Genomic DNA, 25,255 nt, shown 5'->3' with positions numbered 1-25,255 from the left:
CACGGTTGACTTAACGCCCATTCGTTATTTGATTTTTGAGAATCTTTTAGGCTTCAATGACCAGATGACCTTTGCGGTGTCCCATTTAACTGACATATATAGAAAAATATATATGCGTGTGTGTATATATGTATACATATATACACACACATATATATATTTCTATATATGTATATATATATATGGAATATGTGTGTATATATGTATATATATATATATATATGTATATATATATATATATATATATATATATATATATATATATATATATATATATAGCCATATATATATATATATATATATATATGTATATATATATATATATGTATATATATCCATATATACACATATATATACAGTATGTATATCAATATATATATATGTACATATATATATATACACACACATATGTATATATACATACATATATACATGCATTGAAAGTGGTCATCATGACCTAGTGCAAACGTCACTGGGCAGATTCCATTGCGGCCTCCTTATTGAATTTAAGATGACGTAAAATATAATAATGACTTTGACTGTAACAGTCTGACAGTTTGAATTATTTTAAATTCCTTGTTCAGTCCAACACTGCGCCCCCAGTGTCTGTCACGTGACACGTTTTTGCAGACGCACACAAAGCAAGTTTCTGTTGTCTGGTGACAAACAAAAGAGGCTGAATTAGTGCAAGTGGGGAGATTAGTTGCAGCCTCCATTAGGAACCTTGAGGGAACGGTGCACAGGTAAATGCTGTTGGTGCTTATGTGGTGGGAACATTAGCAGAGGTGGGGCAGCAGGTTAATGGCTTAATACCAAGAGCACAACGGGCTCAGATGATTCAGATGTTTCATTAGTGGCTCACTTGTTTGACAGCATGCCTTTGGTGTTTCTTAGTCGACATACCTTCACTCCACTCGCTGTCTTGTGACTGATCACGTGCGTTGATTTTGCCTTATGGTGTATTCTGAAAACTCAATACGCTGGCCATCACTGGCAACCTTCAATAAATTTTAATCAAAAATACCTTTGACCAATTATCATTATTATTATGTTTTTTTAATACAGCGGTCCAAATCAACACAAATGATTGGCTTTGGTTGCAGTTTACGCTGTGGATACCGCACAAGATCCGCAAGAACATGACACAACTGTGTGTTACCTTCTCCAGCATGTTGTTGTGGAGATTCTGCGACGATACCACAGATACGTGCAAATGGTGGGCGAGAGTCTCAATGTGTTGCGTTTTCAATAATATTGTTAACTCTTTTGTTGCTCGTCTTCTTTTTCGTCCCATATTTCTGCCTGGAGGCCACACTGATGCTGACTGATTGAAATTAAACATTTTCAACAACAAACAACAAACAACCTTTTGAAATTAAAACAAAACGGACAAAAAAAACCCTTTGGTTAGCAGACCAGAGTCCTGATAATGCAATTTGAATCCATTCAGAAATGTTCCACAACACAACCTCCTCTCTTGCCGCCCCCCCATCATCCTGTTTTCTAGAAACAGTGTGGTTTTTTTTTTTTTTTGTGTGTGTGTGTGTGTGTAGATGGCCCAGGATAGAGTTGTCATGGGGCCATGTGGGGGCCTCTTCTGTCTGTGTGTGTATATGTGAAGCAGTGGGTGGGGTGGGGGTGGGGGGTCTGGATAATGAGGAACAGGCCATTCCCCTGGATTCCTGCACCCCTGCCAACAAGCAGGACCCCCAGAACCTCTACCCCCCCCACTCCTCCACCCCCACTCCTGCTGACACCTGGGATTTTTTTCACCCCCCACCACCCCTCCCTCCCTGTTTCTTCCTCTCGTAACCTCTCCCGCCATTTGAAGATCTCCCCTCTTTCCTCCTTCTCTTGTGCGCTTTAATTATCCTCTTCTTATCCCCCCTCTTACCTGCAGTGACCCCTCTCTCTCTCTCTCTCTCTCTCTCTCTCTCTCTCTCTCTCTCTCTCACTCTCCAACTCACTTCCTCCCCTCTTCCGTCGCCTCTCCTCTCAAGTTCTCAAACTCAAGGGAAAAAAAAAAAACTGACTGACCACATCCCTCTCTCTCTCGCCCTCCGTCCCCCCTCCCCCATGCCCTTTCCCCATCCCCTCTGTTCCCCGCAGAGCTGGCCCCAAAGCTCTGATCCCTTCCTCCATGCCCCAAACTCTCCCACTGTGCCCTCCCAAGACACACACACACACACACACACACATATGCGCACCCCGTGGCGACTGGCCCTAGAGCAGCCCCCCCCCTCGGCCCCCCCACCCGCCACCTCCATTTGTCTCCCACCCTCTGTTTTCCACTCTGTCTTTCCATCCCTCTTTCTCCACCTCTGTCTCCCTCCCACCCGCACCCCGTTTTGGCGCTCGAGATGCGTCCAACTATGTTAGAGCGGGACAGGCATTTTCTATATTATTCTATAAAAATCGAAGGGGAGAGTTGAAATGACGGATATATAAAAAAAAAAAATGGTTTGCAGCTTTGCAGCGAGCGCATGTTGACTGCTGCTTACGTGCTAATTCTAATGAAAAAGAAAAGATGCGCGCACACACAGACACACACACACACACACACACACACACACACACACACACACTACACACACACACTCCCACACACACACACACACCCACACAGTTTTGGTCCCAGACAGTTGTGGCAAAGGGCACTGTACCACAGGGAGAAGGCCTATAATAGTTTTAACCCAGCGCTCAGGTGTGACTCGCCTTTGTCCGGCCAAATGTCAGAGAAAAGCACAACTCCTGGGAGAGAGGCGGGAGGAGCGAGGGCAGGGGGAAGGACACGGCGCGCTGGACGATCAAGGCAAATAGAGTGGAACAGCAGAAAAGTGAGATAAATTGAAAGGAAAGAGCAACACAAAAACACAAATCCGGCGACGGGGAGGTCCGAGGGCGGACGCCGCCCCAGCCGGAACGGCCTCGCATGTACTGACAGACTGATTTTTGCAAACGAGGTTGACACAACCAGTCAGTGTAACCAGGTAGTAGCCAGGCTTTTCCTCCCTGACTGTGTTTCTCTGACTGAAGAGTGACTACTGCTGCTGTGTCCGGTTAGTGCGTGCTCTGTGTGTGTGTGTGTGTTTGTGTGTGTGTGCGTCTGTCTGGGCCCCTGGTTGCGTTGGGCGGGGGCGGGGGGAGGGGTTGGGGTGGCGGCTGGGAGCCATCGCCTGCTCTGCGCTCTCCCCGCTTCAAGAGCTCCCAAGGGGGGCAGCAAGACCAACTCTGCCAGCCTCCCACTCCCATTTACCCCACACACACACACACACACAGACAGACACACACACACACACGAACTGACGTCAGCTGCTCTGGGCCGTCTCCCCTGGGTGCCGCTAGAACCCTTTGTTCCCCCCCACCCCCACCCCCTCCCCCCACACCCCCTGCCTGTTCCATCCCTCCCTCCCTCCCTCCTTTCCACCTCTCCTCTCCTTCCACCCCTCCTCACTCCTTCCCCTGTCCTTTGTCCCTGGAAATAGCTGTCCCGCTTACCGCCTGATTGGAATTTGCCGGCGCTACGGGAGTAAGCGGGGGTAAACGCCGCGCGTGCACGCCGGCCGTCAACGTCGGTCGAGACGCGTCTCTGTTTTCACCCCCCCGCTAAACAAAGGATCAGACCGATACCAGCGCGAACGCTCTGCAGCCGCCGGGTCTGCTTCACTTTGACTTTTCACCTTCCTCAATGACATTGGAGGGGAAGAGTTCACGACCCGTGATTCACCTACCACAAGGGGGCAATCAAGATGTTTCAAATCCTTGGTTTTTGCCAACCAACGGTATGATTGTGTGGTCACCGCAAGCGTGCAAAATGTTCCTTTGTGTTGCCGACACATCAGTGAAGTGTGGCTGTCTGCAGCCAATGAAGGAGCTTATTGTATGTAGGCTCTTCCTCGGTATATTGTGAGTGTTTTGGGAATGCATGCATGTGCGCGTGCGTGCGCGCGTGTTTGTGTGTGTGTGTGTGTGTGTGTGTGTGTGTGTTCATGCGTGCCTCTGCTCCCAGCATGAATCCTAGAATTGGGGTTAAGGAACAAGAGAATTTCCCCCTCCCCGCTTGTATTCCCTCCGTTCCTCTCCTCCTGGTTCTCTCTCTCTGTCTCTCTCCCTCTCCCCCACCGTCTCCCTCACATGCAGGATGTCTTGAAATATTAACCAATCTGCTCTTCATTTTTCAAATACGATAGAAAACACACTGCTAAATAAGTCAGGAGCACGAGGCCTGTTGGGGGACGCGGCGAGGCGAGGGCACTCAAACAAACAGCGGAACAACATAAACAACGGCATCTGAAGAAAAGGGGGGAATATTGAAAAAAGGGTCTGGGTGCTACATCGGTCGCAGCCTCCGTTTGTCTGTTCACGGGTTTCGTCGTCTGCCTGATATTGTCACCCCCCCCCCCAGTTTTTGTCCGTTTCCTCTGTTTATTATTTGCGCGTCGTCGCTTGTTTTCAATCAATCAATCAGTCAGTTTTTTTTTGGTACAGCGCCGCTGAATCACAAATCACAACCAGAGGCGTCTCAAAGCACTCTTTACAATCAGAGGAAAACCAATAAGAGCAAGAATTGTGCGACAGCGGGCAGGAAAAACTCCCCTGTGGGACTCCAGGGGGCGCTCGTCTTGCTTTGGCCAGTTGGGTTGGAAAGGAAATACCGAAAAAATGTAGAGCGAGAGATAGAGACCGATTTAGCAGGCCAGAGTGAGTTGGAGGGTGAACAAAGCCCTTATAATACAGATGTAGATTTATATAGATTGATAACTAAAATATAGAAATACTAGTATTGACTTGAGTTGGGTCGGTGTTGGTCTGTGTGTAGTTTTGGGGGAATCCTGACACGAGCCGACTTGACTTCACCCAAAGGTGCTGCAGGCTGTTAGCTGGAGGTGCTGGATTCAACCCTCCGCCCAAGTGACCCAACTTTCCCCCTGGAAGATGCGCCAGCCCCCTTGTGGCGGCCACGTTCCACTGGCTGTTCATGGGTTCGAATTTGGGCAGGCGCTGATATTGGTGGAGGTGGGTGGGTGTCGGCTAGGGTGGGGTGGGGTGGGGTGGGGTATTGGTCGTAGGGTGAGTGGATATTTCTCATCCCTGCTGGCTGCCAAGCCGTGCGGCCTGCGAGTGAGCAGATAAAACTGTGCCCGCGTGAACGTGGATGAACGACGGCTCGGCCGGCCTGCGCCGAGTCTTTTTTTTTTGCGCGCGCCTGCGTTCGTCCGGAGTGTATGTGGGTATTTTGTGGCGCGCAGTGCTGGGGGGAGTTCGTCCGCTGAGAATAGTGCGTACGGTGGTGGGGGGTGCGGCGACAGCTGCTGATGGGGGGAGGTTTGGTGGTGGTGGTGGTGGGGTGGGGGGGGGCGCTGACTGCTTTCTGGCTGATAAGGGGTGGGGGTGGAGGGGGGGGGGTCGCATTAGAAACATGATGAGAAGACTAATAATTCTGCAGTTCGAGCTCACACACGAGAGGCAATGGGAGGTAAAATTAGGGGGAATGGAGATACGACTGTGGGACAGAGTGTGTGTGTGTGTGTGTGTGTGTGTGTGTGTGTGTGTGTGTGTGTGTGTGTGTGTGTGTGTGTGTGTGATGGAAATGAGGAATCCTTGTGGAAGGAAAAAAATGGAGAATCGTGAATATGTCAGACTTGAATGTGTCAAATATAAATGCTCATAAGAGAAATTGTATTGCAGTTGTCATGCAACCACATATTTGCATCCCAGAGCACCCTGAACTAACCTGGTCCACTGTGTCGTCTCATTTTTTTTTCCCACTTTAAGATTTTGACTGCACTCACACTGCACTCAATCTGAATTCAACCGCAGAAATTCTAAAAAAAAAAAAAAAAATCTTTAAAGTCATTGGAGTCTTACTTTCTAAGCACCGGCGGTGACGAGCCGTAACTTGATGGTGTTGTCAAATTGGACAGACGGTCGGATTGGGTAAACCTTCATAGTGCATCAGCATATACCTATTTTTATATTAAAAATGTTTGTAATGTCTTCGAAAGTTCTCATTCAGCCAGGTCGTTTTAGTATTCCAATGCTGACTTTTAGAGCTCTTAGAACTGTGGAAGCCTCTCCCAATAAATACATCCACAGATGAAGTCGGTGCGTGAAAAGATTCAGTTGCGCGACGGCGATTATGTGCCCCCGACGCACAACGACACACTTTAACGCACTGAAACCGGCCTGTTTCTGCAGCATCATGCGTCTTCCTCCCCTTTTCCCCACGTAACGGCGATGCCCTCCCCGCAGCCTCTTAATTATTCACAATTCGGTGAGACAATCCAAGTTCAGACGTCGGTACATAATAAAACTCCCGAGGCTCTGCTTTTAATTTAATTCCACCGTCTAGATTAATTTTTCGGGGCGTGCACGTGCTTTTTTCGCCGGCTCCTCCGCGGAGGGGAGGGGGTCGCCTAGCGAAACGGAAAGGGAAGAGGGATCGCTAGCGGAGAGCATCACCTATAGCTGCGTTTCCATTACTCTTAGAATTGCGCACATTGCGACCTAAATATTGCAATAAAAAAAAATTGGCAATGGAAACAACTAAACTCCGGTAAACCTCTCAAATATCGCTAAAAGGTTTTGATGAGGTGGTTTTTCAGACGTGTCAATGTAGGGGTATATCGCAAAAGTGTCATGGAAACACTTTTTTCGCATTTACACGTCAGCGGACGCGACCAGCTCGCTTCTGGTGAAAATGTCGCGTCACGTTTGGACGGAGGAGGAGACGGAATATTTTTTTTACAAGTAATCGAAGAGAAAAATATAAAACAAATGTAAACAAACAAAAGCAAACGTAATCCTTCTCGCATGAAGAGATTTTACGAGAATTACGGCTTCTGCGCTTCACACCATTCACACCATTCACACCATTCACACCTGCAAATCCCAACAGTACTTTGTCGTAATTTTTTACTAATATTGCTTCTATTTTGCGAAAAAAAACTGTAACGGAACCGCGCAGCTTATGAGAACGACACGCGCATGCTCTAAAAGTCTGATTCGTTTCATTAAAGATGTTGTTGGTTTTTGACCCATCAGTACTTGTCTGATCTTGACGTGGTCTGAACTAACGTGTAGGGAGTTGAAAGAGTTGAAAGAGAAGGTTTTTCACGGGGCCATTTTTCACGGAGAATCCACCAAAGACGTTTAAGAGTGACTCGAGGGCGGAGGGACGACGTACCCGAGAGGAGAAAGAAAGAAGATTAGCCGCAGATGCCGATGCCGGAGGTGGGATCCGGAGGCACGGACGCACAATCAGCCCCAGTCAATCAAAGTGCAATTTCCATCTCTCTGCTCGCAAACGCTCCATTAGGCTGTCTGTCGCCTCCAACAGCCGCCTCACCTGCGCTCGCGTGTCCTGATCCTTGCTTTGCGCGTGTCTGTGCGCGCGTGCGCGTTTGAGTGTTTGTGTGTTAGTGTGCGTGCACGGGGCGCATATGGGTATGTTTGAAGTCGGTGTGGTGCTGTACAACAGTTTGGGGTCCCAGAGCAATCCGCTTTTCTGCTGTGGAGACCAAGCAGCCAGTGGTCTCCATTGATCTGCCCCCCTCCACCGCCGTCACTCCCAGCCACCTCTCTCTCTCTGTCTCTCTCTTTCTCTCTCTCTCTCTCTCTGTGTTCACACACAGCTCTTGCCTTCCCACGTTTGTAACGCTTACAAGTGTATGTGTGTTTTTTAGGAACCCCCCTGTGTGTTTTTTTTTGTGTTTGTTTGTTTGTTTGTTGTTGTTTACGGACATTTTTTTTTTTTTTTTTTTTACTTGATTCCCGCTCGAAAATGCTCCCGCACACACGGAGCAAACCCCTCAAACTGTTTACATACCCCCGCGCGTTGCTTTGTTTGTAACCGCAACTGTGTTAGACGTGTGTGCGTGTGTGTGTGCGTGTGTGTGTGTGTGCCCGTCTCTTTTTTAGATTTTTTTCCTGTTGGGCAGTCACAGTAGGAGGAAGAAACTTGTGAGCACTGTGAGTGTGTGCAAGGGGGGGAGGTACGGTTTCCCTTCAAAACACTCCAGTCCACAGCCACACCGAGACTGCTAGCGCACGCACGCACACGCACGCACGCACACACACACATACACACAGACAGACACGCACACACAGCCGCACATTTCACAGCTTGGCGGATGCAGGTTGTAATTACGAGACCCCCTGGCCTCTCTCTGTGTCTTTCTCCTTCTCTGCTCTCGCCTCTTTGATCTGTTTCATCTCACACACACACTCACACACACTCACACACACTCACACACACTCACACACACACACACACACACACACACACACAAACAAAAAAAAAAACAACCCTTTTTTCCTCACCAAATCTACCTTTTTGCCTCCCTCCTCGCGCCTGCCCTCAGCGAGGATCTTTGTCGCAGCCGGTGCGGCGTCCCTGATTCTCGCAGGAGCCTCTTTCCTGGACAGTTTGCTTCAAAACTGAAACTGAACTGAAGTTGTCACACTCACCAAATGATCAACTTCTGAAGCAACCTATTGTGTGCGCGCGCGGGGAAAAAGAACTGGAATTGGATGAGCCAAGGGTTCTCACTGCGACAGGAGTTGGAGCTGATGAGAACCCACATCGGTTATGTTTGAAATGACAATTTTGGCGAGCTTGCACGTTTTAGCGAGCCTGTTTGTCGCTCTTAAGTTTGATATGTCACCATTAATATGTTGGCCAAGGACGGCCAACACCAGATTATCCTATCATTTTATTAAGATAATAGTATAATTAAGATAATTCTGAGGTCTGATATGCATGGCCTGACAATTGTACCGCAAACATTGAACTTGTTCAATATTTACAACCAAATATCTCGATTCTCGACTCACAAATCACAATTCCGCGCGGGACGGAACGTAGCCAATCAAGAGGCGGCCGAGGAGCGAGAAAGCAGACATGAATAAAAACCAAGCATGGTGAGTTCATTTAGCCGAGTTCTGTTTAGGCTTCTATGCCACTAGGCTTCGTCTTGCTATTGAGAATTTTTTCCCCGCAAACTTTTCTTTTTTCAGTTATTAGTGATTTTTTTTATTTTTTTTTATCGATAACAAAAACAACAATAGTACCATTACCACCATCATTCCCTCTCCTTCTTGTATGTCCTCTTCCCTGTTTTGTGTTGTGTTTATCAGTTGCTGGGGGTTGTTGCTCTGTTTCCTCTTCTTGGTCTTTGTTTCCTTAGATTTCAGGAGATTTTAGGTGATGGGATCGAATCATTAGGTTTGTGTTGTGCTTTGTTGAGAATATCGGAGCACACCACAACACAGTGTGCGATCACAACAGTTAAATTTTTTCCTTCTTATCTTCGTGTGGGTCGCTAACAAATAGAATTTTTTTTCATTTATTATTTTTGAAAACCCTTATGTGTGTATTCCACTTAGCTGGCACCTTTCCTGTTGAAGATGGTTTTTTTTTGCCTTCCATTGTTACATTGCGCTGCATCTCCTTCATCTTTTTTTGCTCTTTCCTTCTCCCCCACCCCCTCCCTTCCCTTGTCCTTGACCCTCAGCTGGTAGTGTTGCCTTCCTCGGGGGAGCAGAAGGTTTAGCCCATGAGTAATTGTTACTCGGCAGACGCGCATTTTGTCCAGGTGGCCACGGAAGTGCGTACGGCCGCGTGTGAGAGTATTTTGCCGACGTGCATTTATGCACGCAGGAGTTCGACACAGGATACAGTGCAAACGTGCAGCCTGCAGTCGAGACCTTTGATCAAAACCCCATGCTGTACAGCAAAAAAAAGAAGAAGAAAATCTTAGTTGCAATGGAGCCTTTTTTTGTCTTAGTGCAACTTTTACCTATTGACTTTAGCTGCGTTTCTATTACCCCTAGAATTGCGCAAACCTAAACACGGCAATAAAAAACTGGTAACAGAAACACTTTAAACTTCTAAAAACCTCTCAAATGTCGCTAAAAGGTTTTGACGCTCTGATGAGGTGGTTTTTCATCACTTTTTTTCGTATATTTACGACGTACAGAGTCACGTGACCAGTTCACGTCAAGTGAAAATGGGGACGTTACATTTGGACGGAGGGAGAGACAGAATGTTTTTTTTTACAAGTAATCAAGGAGGAAAAATATAACGACCATTCTTGACATTAAACAAAGGCAAATGAACAAAAGCAAACATAATTCTCATCGATCTCGTCCAGCGAGATTTGATGAGAGTTACAGTTTAAGCGCTTCAAACCATTCAATGGAAACACCTGCAAATCGCAATTGTACTTTGTCAGAAAAGTAGCAAGTTTCTTCGCTCTTTCTATGAACGCAAACAGACGCTCCCATCGTCGCGAGTTCATTCGACCTGAGGCGCAGATTGCCGTGCACACACGCACGCGAGTTTTGCGTGCATTTATGCATATTTCCTTTCTGGATGCGGCGTGCGCTCTGTCTATCCCAGTGCGCATTCTCTCTCTCCATCTCTCTTGCCGTCTGTGCCTCTAATCCCTGAGTGTGTCACTAATGGCAGGTCCAGGTGTTCTGCTCTGCTTTGCTCCGCCCCCGGGGGACCCCTCTTCAGCGCGCACGAGCGCGTGTGCGTGCGCATATATTCCCCTCGTGTGTGTGTGTGTGTGTGGGAGGGGGAGGTGGGGGTGCTTAGGAGCTGTGAGAAGGAGGCTGTCCAGGATGCCATCCCTCCAAAACAGGAACAGGAAGGGAGGGAAGGGATGGGGGTGGTGGGGGAGATGGGGTGGTGGTGGGTAGGAGGTACCCGCCTCTCGCAGCTTGCTCCCGGGCTTCCCCTGGGCACAGGACCCCCCTCTGCCTCGCTCCCCCCACCCCCCACGGGGGACTTCTGGCACTTTATTGCCCCTCTGTCTCCAACCCCTATTTCATTTTTTTTTTTTTTTTGCACTCACTTCTCTTTTTTTCAACCCCCCCTCCCGTCTACCGTCAACGCCGAGCGAGCAGCTTATAAAACGATGCCTGTTTATGTTTTTGTGCTACACTTGCGCTCCGTGGACGAAAAAAAAGGAGTGTGTTTGTTACTTGATGTTTGCGTGTTACGGGCTTCCAGCTGCCTACATGACTTATTGATGGGTCCCGCGTAAGCCGAGGTGAACGTAGGACACCTTGTTTGTGTGTGTGTGTGTGTGTGTGTGTGTGTGTGTGTGGGTAATACCGTTGATGCCTCGCAAAAAAAGAATGTCCCGATGAAATTTATTTCATCGGGATTTTTGCACTGCCGCCTCACAGCAACAAGGTTGAGGGTTTGACTCTGGGTCTCGGACCTTTCTGTGTGATGTTTGTACGTTTTCCTTGTCTCCGGGTTCTCCGGCTTCCTCCCACAGTCCAAAAACATACATGTAAGGTGAATTGCAAACTCTAAATTGTCCGTAGGTGTGTGTGTGTGTGTGTAAGTGCGAATGGTTTGTCTTTGTTTGTCTCAATGTGGCCCTGTAGCTGTGGTTCCATTACCCCTTGAATTGCGCAAGACCGAAATATCGCAATACAAATTGGTAGTAGAAATGCAGAAATGTAGAAAAACCTCTCAGTGTCATGGAAGCACTTTTTTCGCATTTGCACGTCAGTGGACGTGACGTACGAAATGCAGGATTATAGCAAAATGTGTTGTACCGCCATCCTCCTCAAAGTGGGGTCTCGCCGGACGAGATTTTACGAGAATTCCGGCGTATGTGCTTCACACCATTAAAGGAAACGCCTGCGAATCGCATTTGGACTTTGTCGGAATTTTCAGAAATATCACTTATCAGACATATTGTGATGAACTGGCGACTTGCCCAGGGTCTTAACCTGCCTTCGCCCTATGACAGCCGGAATAGGCTTAGGCAGACCCCCCCCCCGTGACCCTGAGTATTGAAAATGGGTGTGTGGATGGACGTCGGGATTTTATACGAAACGGCAACCTCACCGCGCAAACAATTCTATCCGGGTGAGGATACATCTCAGCGGTTGTCCGGCCCCCCAGACGGCCGTACATCTTCCTCATGTGTGTCGCCCAGGTGAGTGTGTTTCTAGGTTAGCCGGCGGTCCGTCGCTCCACAAAACCTCATTCTTATTAATAGATGGTATAGCCGCCGGCGCTAACACGAGGGGACCACACCGGTTTCCTTTTTTTTTTTTGCGAGCGCACGTGCGGCAACCGCTGCATGTGTGTGCGTGAGTTGGCACGGCGCGGCTGTTTACCAAGCGAACCGGCCGACAGCTGGTTCTCGTTGCCCAGCGAACAAACAAGCGCGCGGGACGGACGGAGAAACGGGGACGGCGGGGGGAAGAGAGAAGCGCTCACCTTCTCGCTTCGTCGGGGCGTCGCTCTGTGTCTCAGAAGTGGTTGGGAGAGGGGAGGCCGGAGGGTCGGAGATGAGAGGGGGAATCGGGCCGCCGTGAGATAAAAGGCTTGTTGAGGGTTCGAGGGGAGAGGACGGGGGAAACGAGGAGACGTGTAGTAAGAGGAAGCAGATGCCAGCCCTCCTCTGCCACATGGTGTATGTTTGTGTTTGAGAGAGGCAGGCCGTTTGCGTGTGTGTGTGTGTGTGTTTGTGTGCTTCTGTGCTTGTGTGTGTGTGACTGTGGGCCCTCCCTGTGCCTGTGAAAATATGTTGCACTGCACTTAATTGGTAAATACCTTAATAGTGATGCCAAAGTGACTTAAGGAGCGAGGCCAGGTTCCAAACATCTCATCAAGTATACAGATATACAGATATAGAAAAAATATATACACGTGTGTATTTATATATACGTTTGTTTGTGTATATATATATGTATGTATATATATATATATATATGTATATATGTATATATATATATATATATATGTATATATGTATATATATATATATATATATATATATATATATATATATATACATATATATACATATATATATATATATTTGTATATGTATATATACACGTATATACACACACACAGACACATATATGTGTGTTTATGTACTGTATTTATTGTATCTGAATAAACAGACACAATAAACAGAAGATGGAGATGAATCATTCGCGTTCCCGTTTCGTTTTTTTTCTTTCGGTACAGCTGCAGTGAGTTTTTCTCCCACGCACGCAGACGATTCGCGCCGAAGCTGCACCGTCAATAGCCGCGAAAAACGCTGCGCATTGTCACTGGCCGCGCGGATGCGACAAAGTTGTCATCTGCCAAGTGGCGGGCCGACCGCCCCCATCCTTAAGCCCCCTGCCCCTAACCTTCTGCCCTCCCCGACACACAAACACACACTGCCCATATGGAGCAGTTGGCGCCCAAAAGCGTCAAAGGCAGCCGGACCCATTCCCAGGGCAGAAGGTGAGGGTCCCCACTGCTGGCTTGCTTTGTGTGTGTGTGTGTGTGTATGTGTGTGTGTGTGTGTGTGTGTGTGTGTGTGTGTGTGTGTGTGTGTGTGTGTGTGTGTGTGTGTGCGCGAGCGCTTGGGTTGTGTGTTTGCTTCCGTCCGTCCATGGAGTCCTCCAGGGCCTGAGCCCTGGACAGACTGCTGCCGCCTCGTCCTCTCTGGCTTCCACCCACGGTGGCTGCGGCTGCGGCTGCGCATGCTTCTTTGTCCCAGCAGACTGTCGTGTCCCCTGCGAGCTGCGAGGTGACCCCCCGGTCCCAAAGAGCAAATGGCGAGGTCACATTTGGGTGATGCCGCCGCCGCCCCCATTCAACGGCGAACCATATTGCAGCTTTTTTATTTTTTATTTTTTGCAGATTGCCTGCAATCTGTCCTTAATATATTTTTTTTGAAAACGTCTAAGCTTCAATCTATCTATCTATCTATCTATCTATCTAAGCTTCCCCAGAAAATGCGATAAAAGGTTCCATTGCCGTGTTTTGTTTTTTTTCCCGATTGCGCGGCCCCGCCGTCCTCGCCCGCAACGGCAAATCAGCTACACAACAGGTACTTCCAGCCAAACAATCTCCCCGCCTAAATCAGCCATCCCAATTTGCACCTTTCATAATGCCGTGCAAACCTGCGGCCGACTGCGCTTAGCTTACGTTGCCATGCCAACTCCAATGACGGGTCCGTGGTAGGGATCTTTCTTTGTCAAACGAACCCATTTGTGGTGCGTTTGAAAGCTTCATTGCGTGACGGTGGGGACCAATATCAGTCTTGATATCTTTTTTTTTTTTTTTTTATATATATGTAGAGGTGTCAAATGTTTTCAGATTGTAACACGGGTGGCCCTCACTTCTTCCAAGAGCTTGTTTCTTTGTCAACGGAATGATTGAAATATTGTTGGTGAAGAACGGACGACGCTTCTTTTCCGGGTTTAAAGGTGGTGTTCAAGAGCACAGGAGCCGGGTTATTCTGCAATATGTGGCCCTTGCCCCTGTTGATTAGCATTGGTGTAAACACTTTACATCAGAAATGGCACCAAATGATTCACATGATGAATTCAAATGGGAAAAGGGGTGACTATTGTCTTGGAAACCTTCATGTTCTTCTCGAAAAACAGGATGATGGAGCTCTTTGAAATGAGTGTGTGGGACGCTTGTTTCCTGTCACACTAAACTCATTATCGGAGGGTGAATCCTAAATGTGTTTGTGCATTTTGCTGCGAGAGAGCGAAAAATAAGAGCGAGAGTGTGTGTGTGTGTGTGTGTGTGTGTGTGTGTGTGTGTGTGTGTGTGTGTGTGTGTGTGCGAGGCTGCCCAGAGTGAGCCAAGGGTGGAAGTTGTTTTTCTGCCCCCTATGGCGAGTCTGGAGCTGTGTGTGTGTGTGCGCGCGTGTGTGTGTGTGTGTGCGCACGCGTGTGTGCGACTAGGGCAGCCTGGGGCCATCGGAGGGGGCCTGGGGAGCCGTGGAAGGAGGGATGAACCGAGCGAGGGACGGAGGGATAGAAGGTCAGCAGGAGGTCTGGCTGGGAAAGGTGCAGGACTGGGCCGATGGCCAAGCAGAGAAGGTGGTGGTGGTGGAGGCGGAGGGTCAGTTGTTGATAGTTGGAGAGGTGGTGGTGGTGGTGGTGGTGGTGGTGGTGGGGGGGGGGGGGGGGGGGGCGAAAGCAGGAAAGCCGACGGGCTGTTTTTCCCTAGAATTGGTGCGAGAGAGTCCTGACGACGTCGTCAGACCCCCGTCGAAATTTTTAAAGTTTGTCGGGCAAAGTCTTTCCGGTTTTTCCTCCGATTGCGACTTCGACTGCGGCTCCTTCGCCGGCCGATGGATGTTGAGTGTTTTGGTGACCCACCTCATAGGAGGAAAAAATGTACAGTACATCATGGGACACCTCTGATGTCAATTCAAAAAAAATATGTGTCTTTAAATCTCCACGGTAATTAGTTCTTTAATGAAATGAAGACTGGAAAAATGCTTTCCTCAAGTTAGTCGGGCCGGATTAAAAAGCTTAGCAGGCCGCATATGGTCCCCGGGCCGTAGTTTGCGCCCCCCCTCAGGCAGACTCCAGCGCTCGGGACCCGCAACCCCCGTCGTCGACCAGCTTCTTGCTGTGAGCCCCTTTGATTCCGACATCAAAGCCGAGGAAAAAAAAAAAAAAAAAACAGAGTGAGAGAGAACGCGCGACGACGTACGCGGATTACATCTCCGTTTTGGAGCGTTTAGCGAGCGCCACCGTTATCCCGACGAACCGGCTAATTGAAGCGATGTTGTCGGGCGCTGGCTTCGTGTCATCCGATCGCGTCTTACAAACTCGATGCGGGATCTTGAAATCTCTCCTTGTGTCAAACTACTTTCACTCCTCATACCTACATGCTATAGTATCGTTGTCTGTCTATCTATCTATCTATCTATCTATCTATCTATCTATCTATCTATCTATCTATCTCCCACCTTGATTTGATTCGTAATCGTTCTGACCTGCTGAAAGTCTCCAGATCGCTCTCTCAAGTAGTCGGCCCTTGGTGTGTTTGCTTTGCCTGAGGTTTTTCATTCATTCATTCATTCATTTATTCATTCATTCATTCATTTATTTATTGATTGATTGATTAACCTTTTTTTTGGGGAGAGGCGGTCCCGAGTTGGCATTCAGACGCTAACCGACACAATTGAGCTGGAGATGCGTTGACTCAAAGAGTGATCCAGCTGACGATTCAACCCGAGGTAAAAAAAAAACAAACAAAAAAAAAAAACCCCTCCTTGAACTCTCTCAGCTGCACACCAGATGGAATCTAGATGGAACCGCTGATCACCTCATCAGTGTGTGTGGCTGTTCGTCAGGGAGCCGGTGTTGTCCTCCAAACGCTTGTTCTCCGCCTGGTCGGAGGGGCTTGCGGTGGAGCGTCTGCGTGTTTTTTTTTCTCTCCGAGCAAACTCAGCCGGGTCCCGTTCGGTTTCTCCCGCTCATCACCGACCCTCTGCTCCGTTCTCCTCTCCTCTCCGCTGGGTGTGAGGGAGGATGATGATTTTGTTTTTAAATTTCTGATAAGGAAATAGTTTTTCTGAACAGGTGTACACTGTATTGCATTGCAAGTCCTGCGGTGGCCCAATAAAGGGACTTCAAAACCCAAAACCCTCTCCTCTCCTCTCCTGCTCTCCACGGCTCCCGTTCCCGTCCCCTCTCCTCTGGAGTTCAGAGTCTGTCCATCTGGAATGCCCCCCCCCCACCCCCCCTCCCGCCTCCCCTGCCCGGTCCGAGACACGGGGGGGGTGAAGGCCAACACCAAGTGAAGGGAGACGGAGGGAGGGACGGAGGGAGAGATGGAGGGAGAGACGGGCGGCCCTGTAATGAGTAGCAACATGAAAGCTGGCGGAGGGAGGCGGGCGGGATGGATGGAGGGACGGAGGGAGGTAGCGGAGGAGCGATGAAGACAGAAGGGTATAGAGGGGACTGCTGGGGGATGGAGGGAGGGAGGGAGGGAGGGATGAAGGATGGGTGGACGGAATGAATGGGGAGAGGAGACGACTGCAGAGCGAGAGATAAAGCGGGCGAGCGGAGCCGCCGGGGGCCCGGCGGTCGTCCACTCTGCTCCTCTCGCTGGTTCTGGGCCGCCAGAGAAGAACAGCGAGGAGGAGGCGGGAGGAGGGGGATGGAGGGAGGAAGAAAGAGGGGAGGAGGGAGGGGTGGAAACATCATGCGTCGGCGTCCGCCTGCTATCCCCCTCTTTTTCCTTCTTTCTCCTCCTAACTTCTTCCACCAGCAGCACCGCCAGCGCCGTCCGTCGTCTCCCGTCTCCTCTCGAGGATTCTCCTCCAATTTAACTTTTCATTGAAAATTTCTCTGCCCTCCCCCTCCTCCTCCCCTCCTGCGCCCCCCCCTTCCCCGCCGGTCTCTCCCAGTTTGCCGTTCAAGCCTTGTTCCCGCCGGGTCCCCTCGCGGCCCGGCCGACAAAGGCGCCGTTAAAAAGCCGTGTGATCCTCCATTTTAGCGCCAGCCACGCTCGTCAAAGGATTAGGGCTCTTTAATGACGCTAATCTCTCCTCCCCCACCCACCCCCCCGCACCCCTCAACCCCCCCTTCTTCTTCTTTCTCACCCCCTCCCCCTCCTCCCCCACCCCTGGCCACCACCTCCCAATCCAAAAGTGATTTCTCCCGTCTTGCTCTTTGTGCGTCGGCCTCTTGTTCCATCTCGCTTTCCTTTCTGCTCCTCAGCACCTCCGCCACTCCTTCACCCACCAGACCTCTGTCTGCCGTGTCTTACCGGGTCACACTGACAGTCTTTACCGTCATGACCCCCCCCCAGAAGAGCCCCCTGCGACTGCCCAGGAGATGCATGCTTCACGACTTGAAGCCCCCCCCTCGTTTTCTTTCTTTAATTTTTCTGATGGGCGATGCGGTGGCACAGTGGTCGGCACTGTCGCCTCACAGCAAGAAGGTTACGGGTTCGATTCCCGGGCCTGGGGCCTGTCTGCGTGGAGTTTGCATGTTCTCTCCTGGCTCTCCTGCATCCTCCCACGGTCCAAAAACATGCATGTGAGGTGAATGGGGAACTCTAAATTCTGGCGACTTGTCCAGGTTGTCACCCCACCTTCGCCATCTGAGAGCTGGGATCGGCTGAATTTGTGTCCCGTTTGTCAACTTGCCACGGTCCTCTGTGCGCTCCAGGTTAGAGGAGGCGAAATATGAGAGCGTCTGATAAATATCTTTTGAAGTCATATCGCCGAGGTTGTTCTCAAGGCTCCACTTAAAGACTTGGAGCCCGCTGAGCAGGCAGCAGGGGGTGTCTGGTTTGGCCTTTTATAGACGAGCTCTACCTCAACGCTCGCCTTTGACCGCGTAGATGGTGCGGGGCTGCCACTTTTTTCTCTCTCTCTCTCTCTCTCTCTCTCTTTTAATGTTTCCGACAAAAGAGATTCAGTAACTCTCCTGACGCCCAGATTTCAAAGTTGACGGAGCACTTTCCATTCAGAAAATAGCCACATTCCGGCTGTTGGTTTCTTCCTGTCTTAATTGTACGTATGAGCTTTAGGAGGAATGTTTAGCTTATTTTCCCATGATGCACTAACAGCAATGTCGTTCAAACAGGTGAAAACAATTTCCCTTCGTTGAAAGACGTAGAACTTATTACACTTCCCACCCCTTGTACACTGTGAAAATAATTGGTATAGATGGTAGAAGATGATATTTCATTAATTCCATATCAATGTCGTTGCTTTTGTTCACTTGTATGTCATTTTTGGAAAATTTCCATTCTCTCAATAATTTAAATCACAGCTTTTCAAATCAATAATTGGGATTAATATTTAACCACTTTAAAAGGCCTCTAAGTCCTTAAATCCACTCTTTTTCTTGACCGATACCGAATACCCAATGACTTGTGACTCAAGTCAAAGAAATTCAGCGCATTGCACAAAGTGCTTTATTTTAATACTACAATGTTTAGAACGTCAAAATGTATGTTTTCCTTTAAACGTTTCGATTGCATTCTTAAACCATTTTTTTTTGGGAAACGATTTTATTTCGTCACCTTCCTTACAGTGAAAAGACAGTTAGAGAGTGCCTGTGATAATATGCTTACCATTTAAAATTGTAATCAAATATTGCGCTTCGCCCCGTCCACCTGTGTTCTTCCGATCACGTGACGCCGCCGTGACGTGTCCTCTCGCGTCGACGTCTTTCTCATCCCTCAGTTTTCTTCAAGAAAAGAGCCTCTTTAAAATATTTTTCCCTCCTTGTCTTCAGACAAATTTATGAGGTGGGATTTATTTATTTCTTTTACAATTTTTTTTTTTCCAAGGCCGTCCCCTGCTGAGTTCTATTTGCTCATCGCAGTGCCTACATTTTCTTTGCGATCGATTCATCACAAGAATCTGTTTTCCCACCTCCTCTCCGCATGGCGCAATACACAAAAGTCTGCACACTCGGGCCCACACACACACACACACACACACACACACACACACACACACACGATGTGTAAGATAGTGGTGGGTTTGTCTTTTCCGCTGCGGTCTGATTGGTAAATTTATGAGCAGGAGTCTCAGTCCTGCTCGTCGTCTCTCAATCGTATTCTTTCCCTCCTCATTTCCTACATTTCATTTGTTGCTGGCTTAGTTTACGTATCAAACGAGAGGAAGGGAAACCGCTCCCCCTCCCGCTCCCCTCTCTCTCTCCTCATTTGTCCCTTTACGTATTACAGGCAAATGCTAAATAGTCTCGCTGCGCCGCTCGGCAGAGCGCGTGCGGAAGAACAGAACGAAAATCAAGCGTCATTCAGCTCCGTCTTTGGTTGCCTTCAAATCCATTTTTTGAAGTGTCTATTAAGGAGTCGTGGCCTTTTTGTCGCCTCTGCGCCAGACTACACAGTGGGGAAAATAAAGGAGAGAGCGAGAGAGAGAGAGAGGGAGAGAGAGAGAGAGAGAGAGAGAGCGCGAGTGGGAGAAGAAAAAGGGAAAAAAGAGCAACGCATAATCTCCTATGTATGACAGATAAAGGGAGCCGAATATCGCCATCTTTCCGCTCCGCTCTCCACATCTTCCTAATCGCTTTTCCGACGTTTCAATCTGCCAAGGCTCTAATGAAAATATGATGAGGCGGATCTATGGTCTTCTGGGACGGCTGGAAGGATGGGAGGGGAGGTGAGGGATGGAACGAGGGATGGCTGCAGAGGGAGGATGAAGGGAGAGAAAATACACTCTGTCCTTATTTCTGGGCTCCGCCGGGGATACATAGTTCTTGGAGCTTTCTATTTAGATGTTGCTGCCGCCGCCGAAGTGTGTCTCTCTCCCTCTCTTCTTTTTTTATTCTCTCTTTATCTCTGCCACCCTTATTTTAGTTCCATACGTGTGTAGTGTGTTTGCGCGCGCGTGCGTTCGTCTAACCAGGATAAATGTGTTTATTTTCTTGAGCAGAACCCCCCCCACCCCCCACCCCCCCTCTTTTTTTTCATTTAAACTCCCACAGGCCGTCTCTTCTCTTCCACCTTCCTCCTTCCAAGAAACATGCGACTTCTTCTTAATCATTCTAACGCTCTCTCTTCTTTACCCGCAATGTTTCTGTGTGCGAGCGCCTCGCTCTATCCCGCTGCTGTGCGACAAACAAGTTCCGGTGTTTTCCCGACCGGTGACGATCCGTTTCTCGTCTCCCTCAGACGGCGAGGACGACCCGGCGGGCCTGTCCTGGGTGCCCTCCTCGCCCTCCAGCAAAGACGTGGCGTCGCCCTCGCAGATGCCCGACGGCTGCTGCGACCTCGGCATGGCCACCGGCGGCGAGGAGGAAGGAGGCTCCGGTCTGCCGTACCCCTGCCAGTTCTGCGACAAGTCGTTCAGGTGCGAGCCTCCCCCGCAAAGTTTCGCCTCACGGACGAGACGAAAGATGTCGGACGTTGAAAGATGAAGCGGAATCGCTTAGTTCTGCATTTCCATGACCTTCAGAATTGTGCTAAACCTAAATATGGCAATAAAGAAATTGAAACACCCCAACTTTGAAAAACCTCTCAAATATTGCTAAAAGGTTTTTACGCTCTCATGAGGTGTCTTTTCAGACGTATCGATATAGAGGTGCATCGCAAAAGTGTCATGGAAACACTTTTTTAAAATTTGACCGAGGGGGCCGGAGCTGGAGCAGATGGATGGAGTGTTTTGGTGACCCACGTCATAGGAGGAAAAAATATATCATGGGATGTGTAGAAAACATGGTTTTAATGTCAATAGAAAACGAACAAAAGCCCCTCTGTATTTAACTCTTTATTGAAATGACTCTTAAAACGCAGAAAAAATGGATGAAATGCAGCTGTTTTATGACTTACGGACTGTCGGTATCATTTCCTCAAGTTCGGAGATCAGATTAATGAGGGCCTTAGTTTGCCTCTACCTGGAATAGACCCATATTGTCATTGTGACATGCACAGCAAAATTGTATGATGCATGTGTTGTGTCAGGGATTGTCTTTTGTGGCCCGGGTTATTGTTGTCGGGTACAAACGGTTTTGAATGTGTTTGTTCCTCTATTGAAGCCATTGCGAATGGCAGTTTCACGTCCTTATCGCTCTGCTCCCCCTTCAGCCGTCTGAGCTACCTGAAGCGCCACGAGCAGATCCACAGCGACAAGCTGCCTTTCAAGTGCACCTTCTGCAGTCGTCTCTTCAAACACAAGAGGAGCAGGGACCGGCACGTAAAACTCCACACAGGTAGACGGGCCTTACTGACTCGCTTGCGTGCTTGCTGTGGCCTCTACCTAATAGCGTCGAAATCCAAAGTCAGCTTCTCTAACTGTAAATTATATTATTCATCCGCTGATCATATTTTTATGATATTTTTAAGTCTGAGTGTCGTGAGGAAGAGGCTGGATTAACATGAATTTGTGGTCTGAGCAGTCAACAAGGTGCTGAAGAAGAATTTTAGCAGGTTGTACTACGGCAAAATTACGCAAGAGCATTGCTGCAACCCTAGAAAAAAAAAAACAGGGCTCAGTATCACGTTATAACGTTAAACTGTCATGAAGTAACGTGATAGTTGCAGGTTTTCACATTGTAATCTTCATGTTTTTACGTGATAATTATATCTTTTTTACGTGATGATTTTCAAGTTATTACGTGAAACTATCACGTTATAACATGATAATTTTCACGTTGTAATGCAAAACTTTCACAAAATAGCGTGAAAATTATCACGTTAAAATGTTTTATTTTGTCGAAGTCAACACGTGATCAGATTTTTTAGTGTTTGCCGTTGCATTCATTGCTGCAGGAGATAAGAAATACAGTTGTCAGGAGTGCGAAGCTGCATTTTCCCGCTCCGACCACTTGAAGATCCACCTGAAGACGCACAGGTACAAGTTTTTATTCCTTCATTCCTTTGTCTTCTCCCTTTTTTTCCCCTCCACCGTCAGATCTTAAAACGACATTTTGTCATTTCCAGTTCCAGCAAACCATTCAAGTGCAGCGTGTGCAAGCGAGGCTTCTCTTCCACCTCGTCACTGCAGAGCCACATGCAGGTAAATGGTTTGAAGTGTGGGTTCTTTTTTCCACTCTACGTTCCTCACGTCGCGTCTCTGAGTCACGCCTTGCCCTTCTCCTCACCGCGCCAGGCTCACCGCAAGAACCGAGAGCACCTGGCCTTGCGGAGCGAGAGGGACGGCGGGAAGAAGGGAGCGGGAGGAGACGCTGACCTGGAGCAGGACCTGTATATGTGCGATTACTGCGAGGAGACCTTCAGCCAGACGGACGAGCTGGAGAAACACGTCCTCACCAGACACCCCCAGTTGTCCGACCGAGCCGACTTGCAGTGCATCCACTGCCCCGAGATCTTCCTGGACGAGGCATCTCTCCTCACGCACATTGAAACCCAGCATGCCAACCGCAAACACAAGTACTCTTCTGTTTTTTACCTTCAGACTTTTCTTTCTACTAATGGAGATTGTTCAGATCAGGGGTCACCAACAGGGTGCCAAGGTCGCCCCCCCAAGGGCCACATGAGTCGCCCGAAAGTCTTGTTCTGAAAATAGAACGACTCGTAAAATGTAATTTTATTCTGTTGTAATCACACTTGCATTTATATAGATTCATAAATTACCATATCTTATGAATAAATTGATTTAAATATTTTATTATAAATGAAAGGTACATAAGTTTAGGTGAACTCTGTCAATTAATAGAGATAAAGTGTTGAATCTTTGTTGAATCTTCCAACCTTGTTAAGTCATTGTTGATAATTATTACATGATCGGTGTCTTCACATAGAAGAGTGTCATTCAGAATAATCTGTAACTAAATTCAAGCTGAGAAAACATGTTCGTTCAGATGAGTGTAGCAAACTTGTTGCCCTTCACATGACTCCAATACCAATGAAGTAGCTCTCAGGTTGGTTGGGTAGGTTGGCGACCCTGGTTAATCCAGCTTCTCATTCACTGTCGCCCCTTTCCTATTCCCCAGATGTCCTGTCTGCTCGGAGCAGTTCCCCTCTGTGGAAGACGTCTACTGTCACCTGGACAGCCACCGCCAGCCCGATTCCTCCAATCACAGCGCTGCCAGTCCCGACCCGGCGCTGGGCAGCGTGGCCTCCATGAGCTCGGCCACACCGGACTCCAGCGCCAGCCTGGAGAGAGGTTCGACGCCGGACTCCACCCTGAAGCCCAGCCAGGTCATCGAGCGGAGTCGCAGGAGAGGCGCCGATAGCGTTGACGATATCGTGATAGGGTTGGGTCATCAAGGTGGAGGTACGACTGATTGATTGATTGATTGACAGATTGAATGATCTGTTTATTTAAGTGTTAAACACCATGATTGGTGCCCAATCCTTATAGGCTAATTAGATGTTGATCAATACATTTATCAAATAATATTCCCACACTTTCATCCACGATAGCCACATGACTACAGAATAAAGCAAAACGTAACAAAACCCATAAATACAGGGACACATACAAATTAAAATTGTTTGTCATATGGGATACAAAATCCCAAATGCCTTTTCCATAAATGTTGCCAAAGCAAAGCTTTTCAAACAACCGGCACAAAAACTCACCTTCGTTTTTCCGGAATATATGAAACTTTTTTAATGAACTTATTAAAAAAGAAAATTCTTTAAATCACAATATAAATGACAGTAAAAAACGAACTCTTCCACCACCTGGAGATCACAAACTTCACACCGTTGTAAATGTTCAGGTGTACCTCTAAATCGACCCCCTTCTACTGCCAGGGGTCAGGAGCCAGCTCTTAATTGAGCACAGAGGGACCTCTGCCTTCGCTTTACATTAAAGAAAATATAAGCTTCTGGAACATAATCATTCTTGAAATGAACAGAATTTCTACGCTTTGGCTTCTTCCATACATCCTGTTTCCAATGATCTACATATTTCATAAGCAATTTTTGTCCGATAAATATTTAGACTGCATTGCAATTTGTCAGGTATAACCCACCCATCTAGTAAAGATCACTTGATCTCGTCAAGGTTGAGTATGTAAAATTTGGCTTGATTGGCTTTGATTTTCCCAATACAATAAAAGTCATTTGCTTTTCCTACCCTAACAAAGTATGTATAAGAATGTACATTGAGCAATAAGGGTCTTGCTCCTAGTTAGCTGCCATCTAGCGCCACCATTTTGTAAGAAAACCCGTCTAACAGTGCTCTAAATGTGAAACGCGCTGTCAGACGGGCTTCCTTAAAGATTGTACACACTGGACCTGTAACATCTTACCCCCCTACTTCAACGTGTCCCTCTGTGACCGCAGGCGGAGGATCAAACTGGGGCAAAGTGACCTACTCCTGCCCCTACTGCTCCAAGAGAGACTTCCACAGCCTGGCCGTGCTGGAGATCCACCTGAAGACGATACACGCCGACAAGCCGCAGCAGAGCCATACGTGCCACGTCTGCCTGGACACGCTGCCCACGCTCTACAACCTCAACGAGCACGTGCGCAAGGCCCACCGTGGCGGCGGCGGGGGCGGCGGAGTCGGTGCGACGGCGGGAGCGGCGGCGGCGGCGGCAGCGTTCCCCCTGCTGCAGTTCACCAACGTCACAGCGTTTCACTGTAACTACTGCCCCGACATGTTTGGAGACATTAACTCGCTGCAGGAGCACATCAGAGTGTCGCACTGCCTGCCCGGGGGGATTGTGGCGGGGTCCACGACATTAGGTGGGTCCTCCGGAGGAGATTCTCTTTTTTTAACCGGCTTTTTCACAGCCGGATGGTGTTTACGTCTGCGGAGCGAAAGCCTTTAGGATAGAGATTGATCTGATAGCACACTAGCCAGTGTGTAAATTTTTTTGAGGAAGGCCACGTTTTGTATTTAGGTCACTGTCATTCAGGCTTCCTTAAATATGGCAACGCAAGAAGGCAGCTAACTGGAAGCAAAACAACCAATAAGCTTTAACCACTAATAAAAAAAAAATCCAAGCAGCTGTTATACACACTGGACCTTTAATGGGACTTTATATTTTCGACGTTTCA

General features: G+C 48.3%; 1 protein-coding gene across 2 annotated transcripts in view; it reads left to right on the top strand.

Moving 5' to 3' along the window:
- Positions 1-25,255, top strand: part of znf423 (zinc finger protein 423) — a 134,867-nt gene that overhangs the window by 40,110 nt on the left and 69,502 nt on the right. The window contains exons 4-10 of one of the 2 annotated variants that reach the window (XM_076042661.1): positions 20,453-20,630; positions 21,365-21,489; positions 22,052-22,130; positions 22,220-22,295; positions 22,389-22,669; positions 23,233-23,516; positions 24,536-24,940. In XM_076042661.1, coding sequence (XP_075898776.1) covers positions 20,453-20,630; positions 21,365-21,489; positions 22,052-22,130; positions 22,220-22,295; positions 22,389-22,669; positions 23,233-23,516; positions 24,536-24,940 — 1,428 coding nt within the window. Of the gene's footprint in view, positions 1-20,452; positions 20,631-21,364; positions 21,490-22,048; positions 22,131-22,219; positions 22,296-22,388; positions 22,670-23,232; positions 23,517-24,535; positions 24,941-25,255 lie in introns of both variants that reach the window. The other variant, XM_076042660.1, reaches the window with a different exon arrangement.

Source organism: Nelusetta ayraudi, unplaced genomic scaffold (genome assembly GCF_046127955.1).
Source record: "Nelusetta ayraudi isolate G7.1 ecotype Tasmania unplaced genomic scaffold, CSIRO-AGI_Nayr_v1 ptg000071l, whole genome shotgun sequence".
NCBI lineage: Eukaryota > Metazoa > Chordata > Actinopteri > Tetraodontiformes > Monacanthidae > Nelusetta > Nelusetta ayraudi.
The sequence above is the reverse complement of the archived record's forward strand: the minus strand, read 5'-3'. Positions and strand labels throughout refer to the sequence as shown.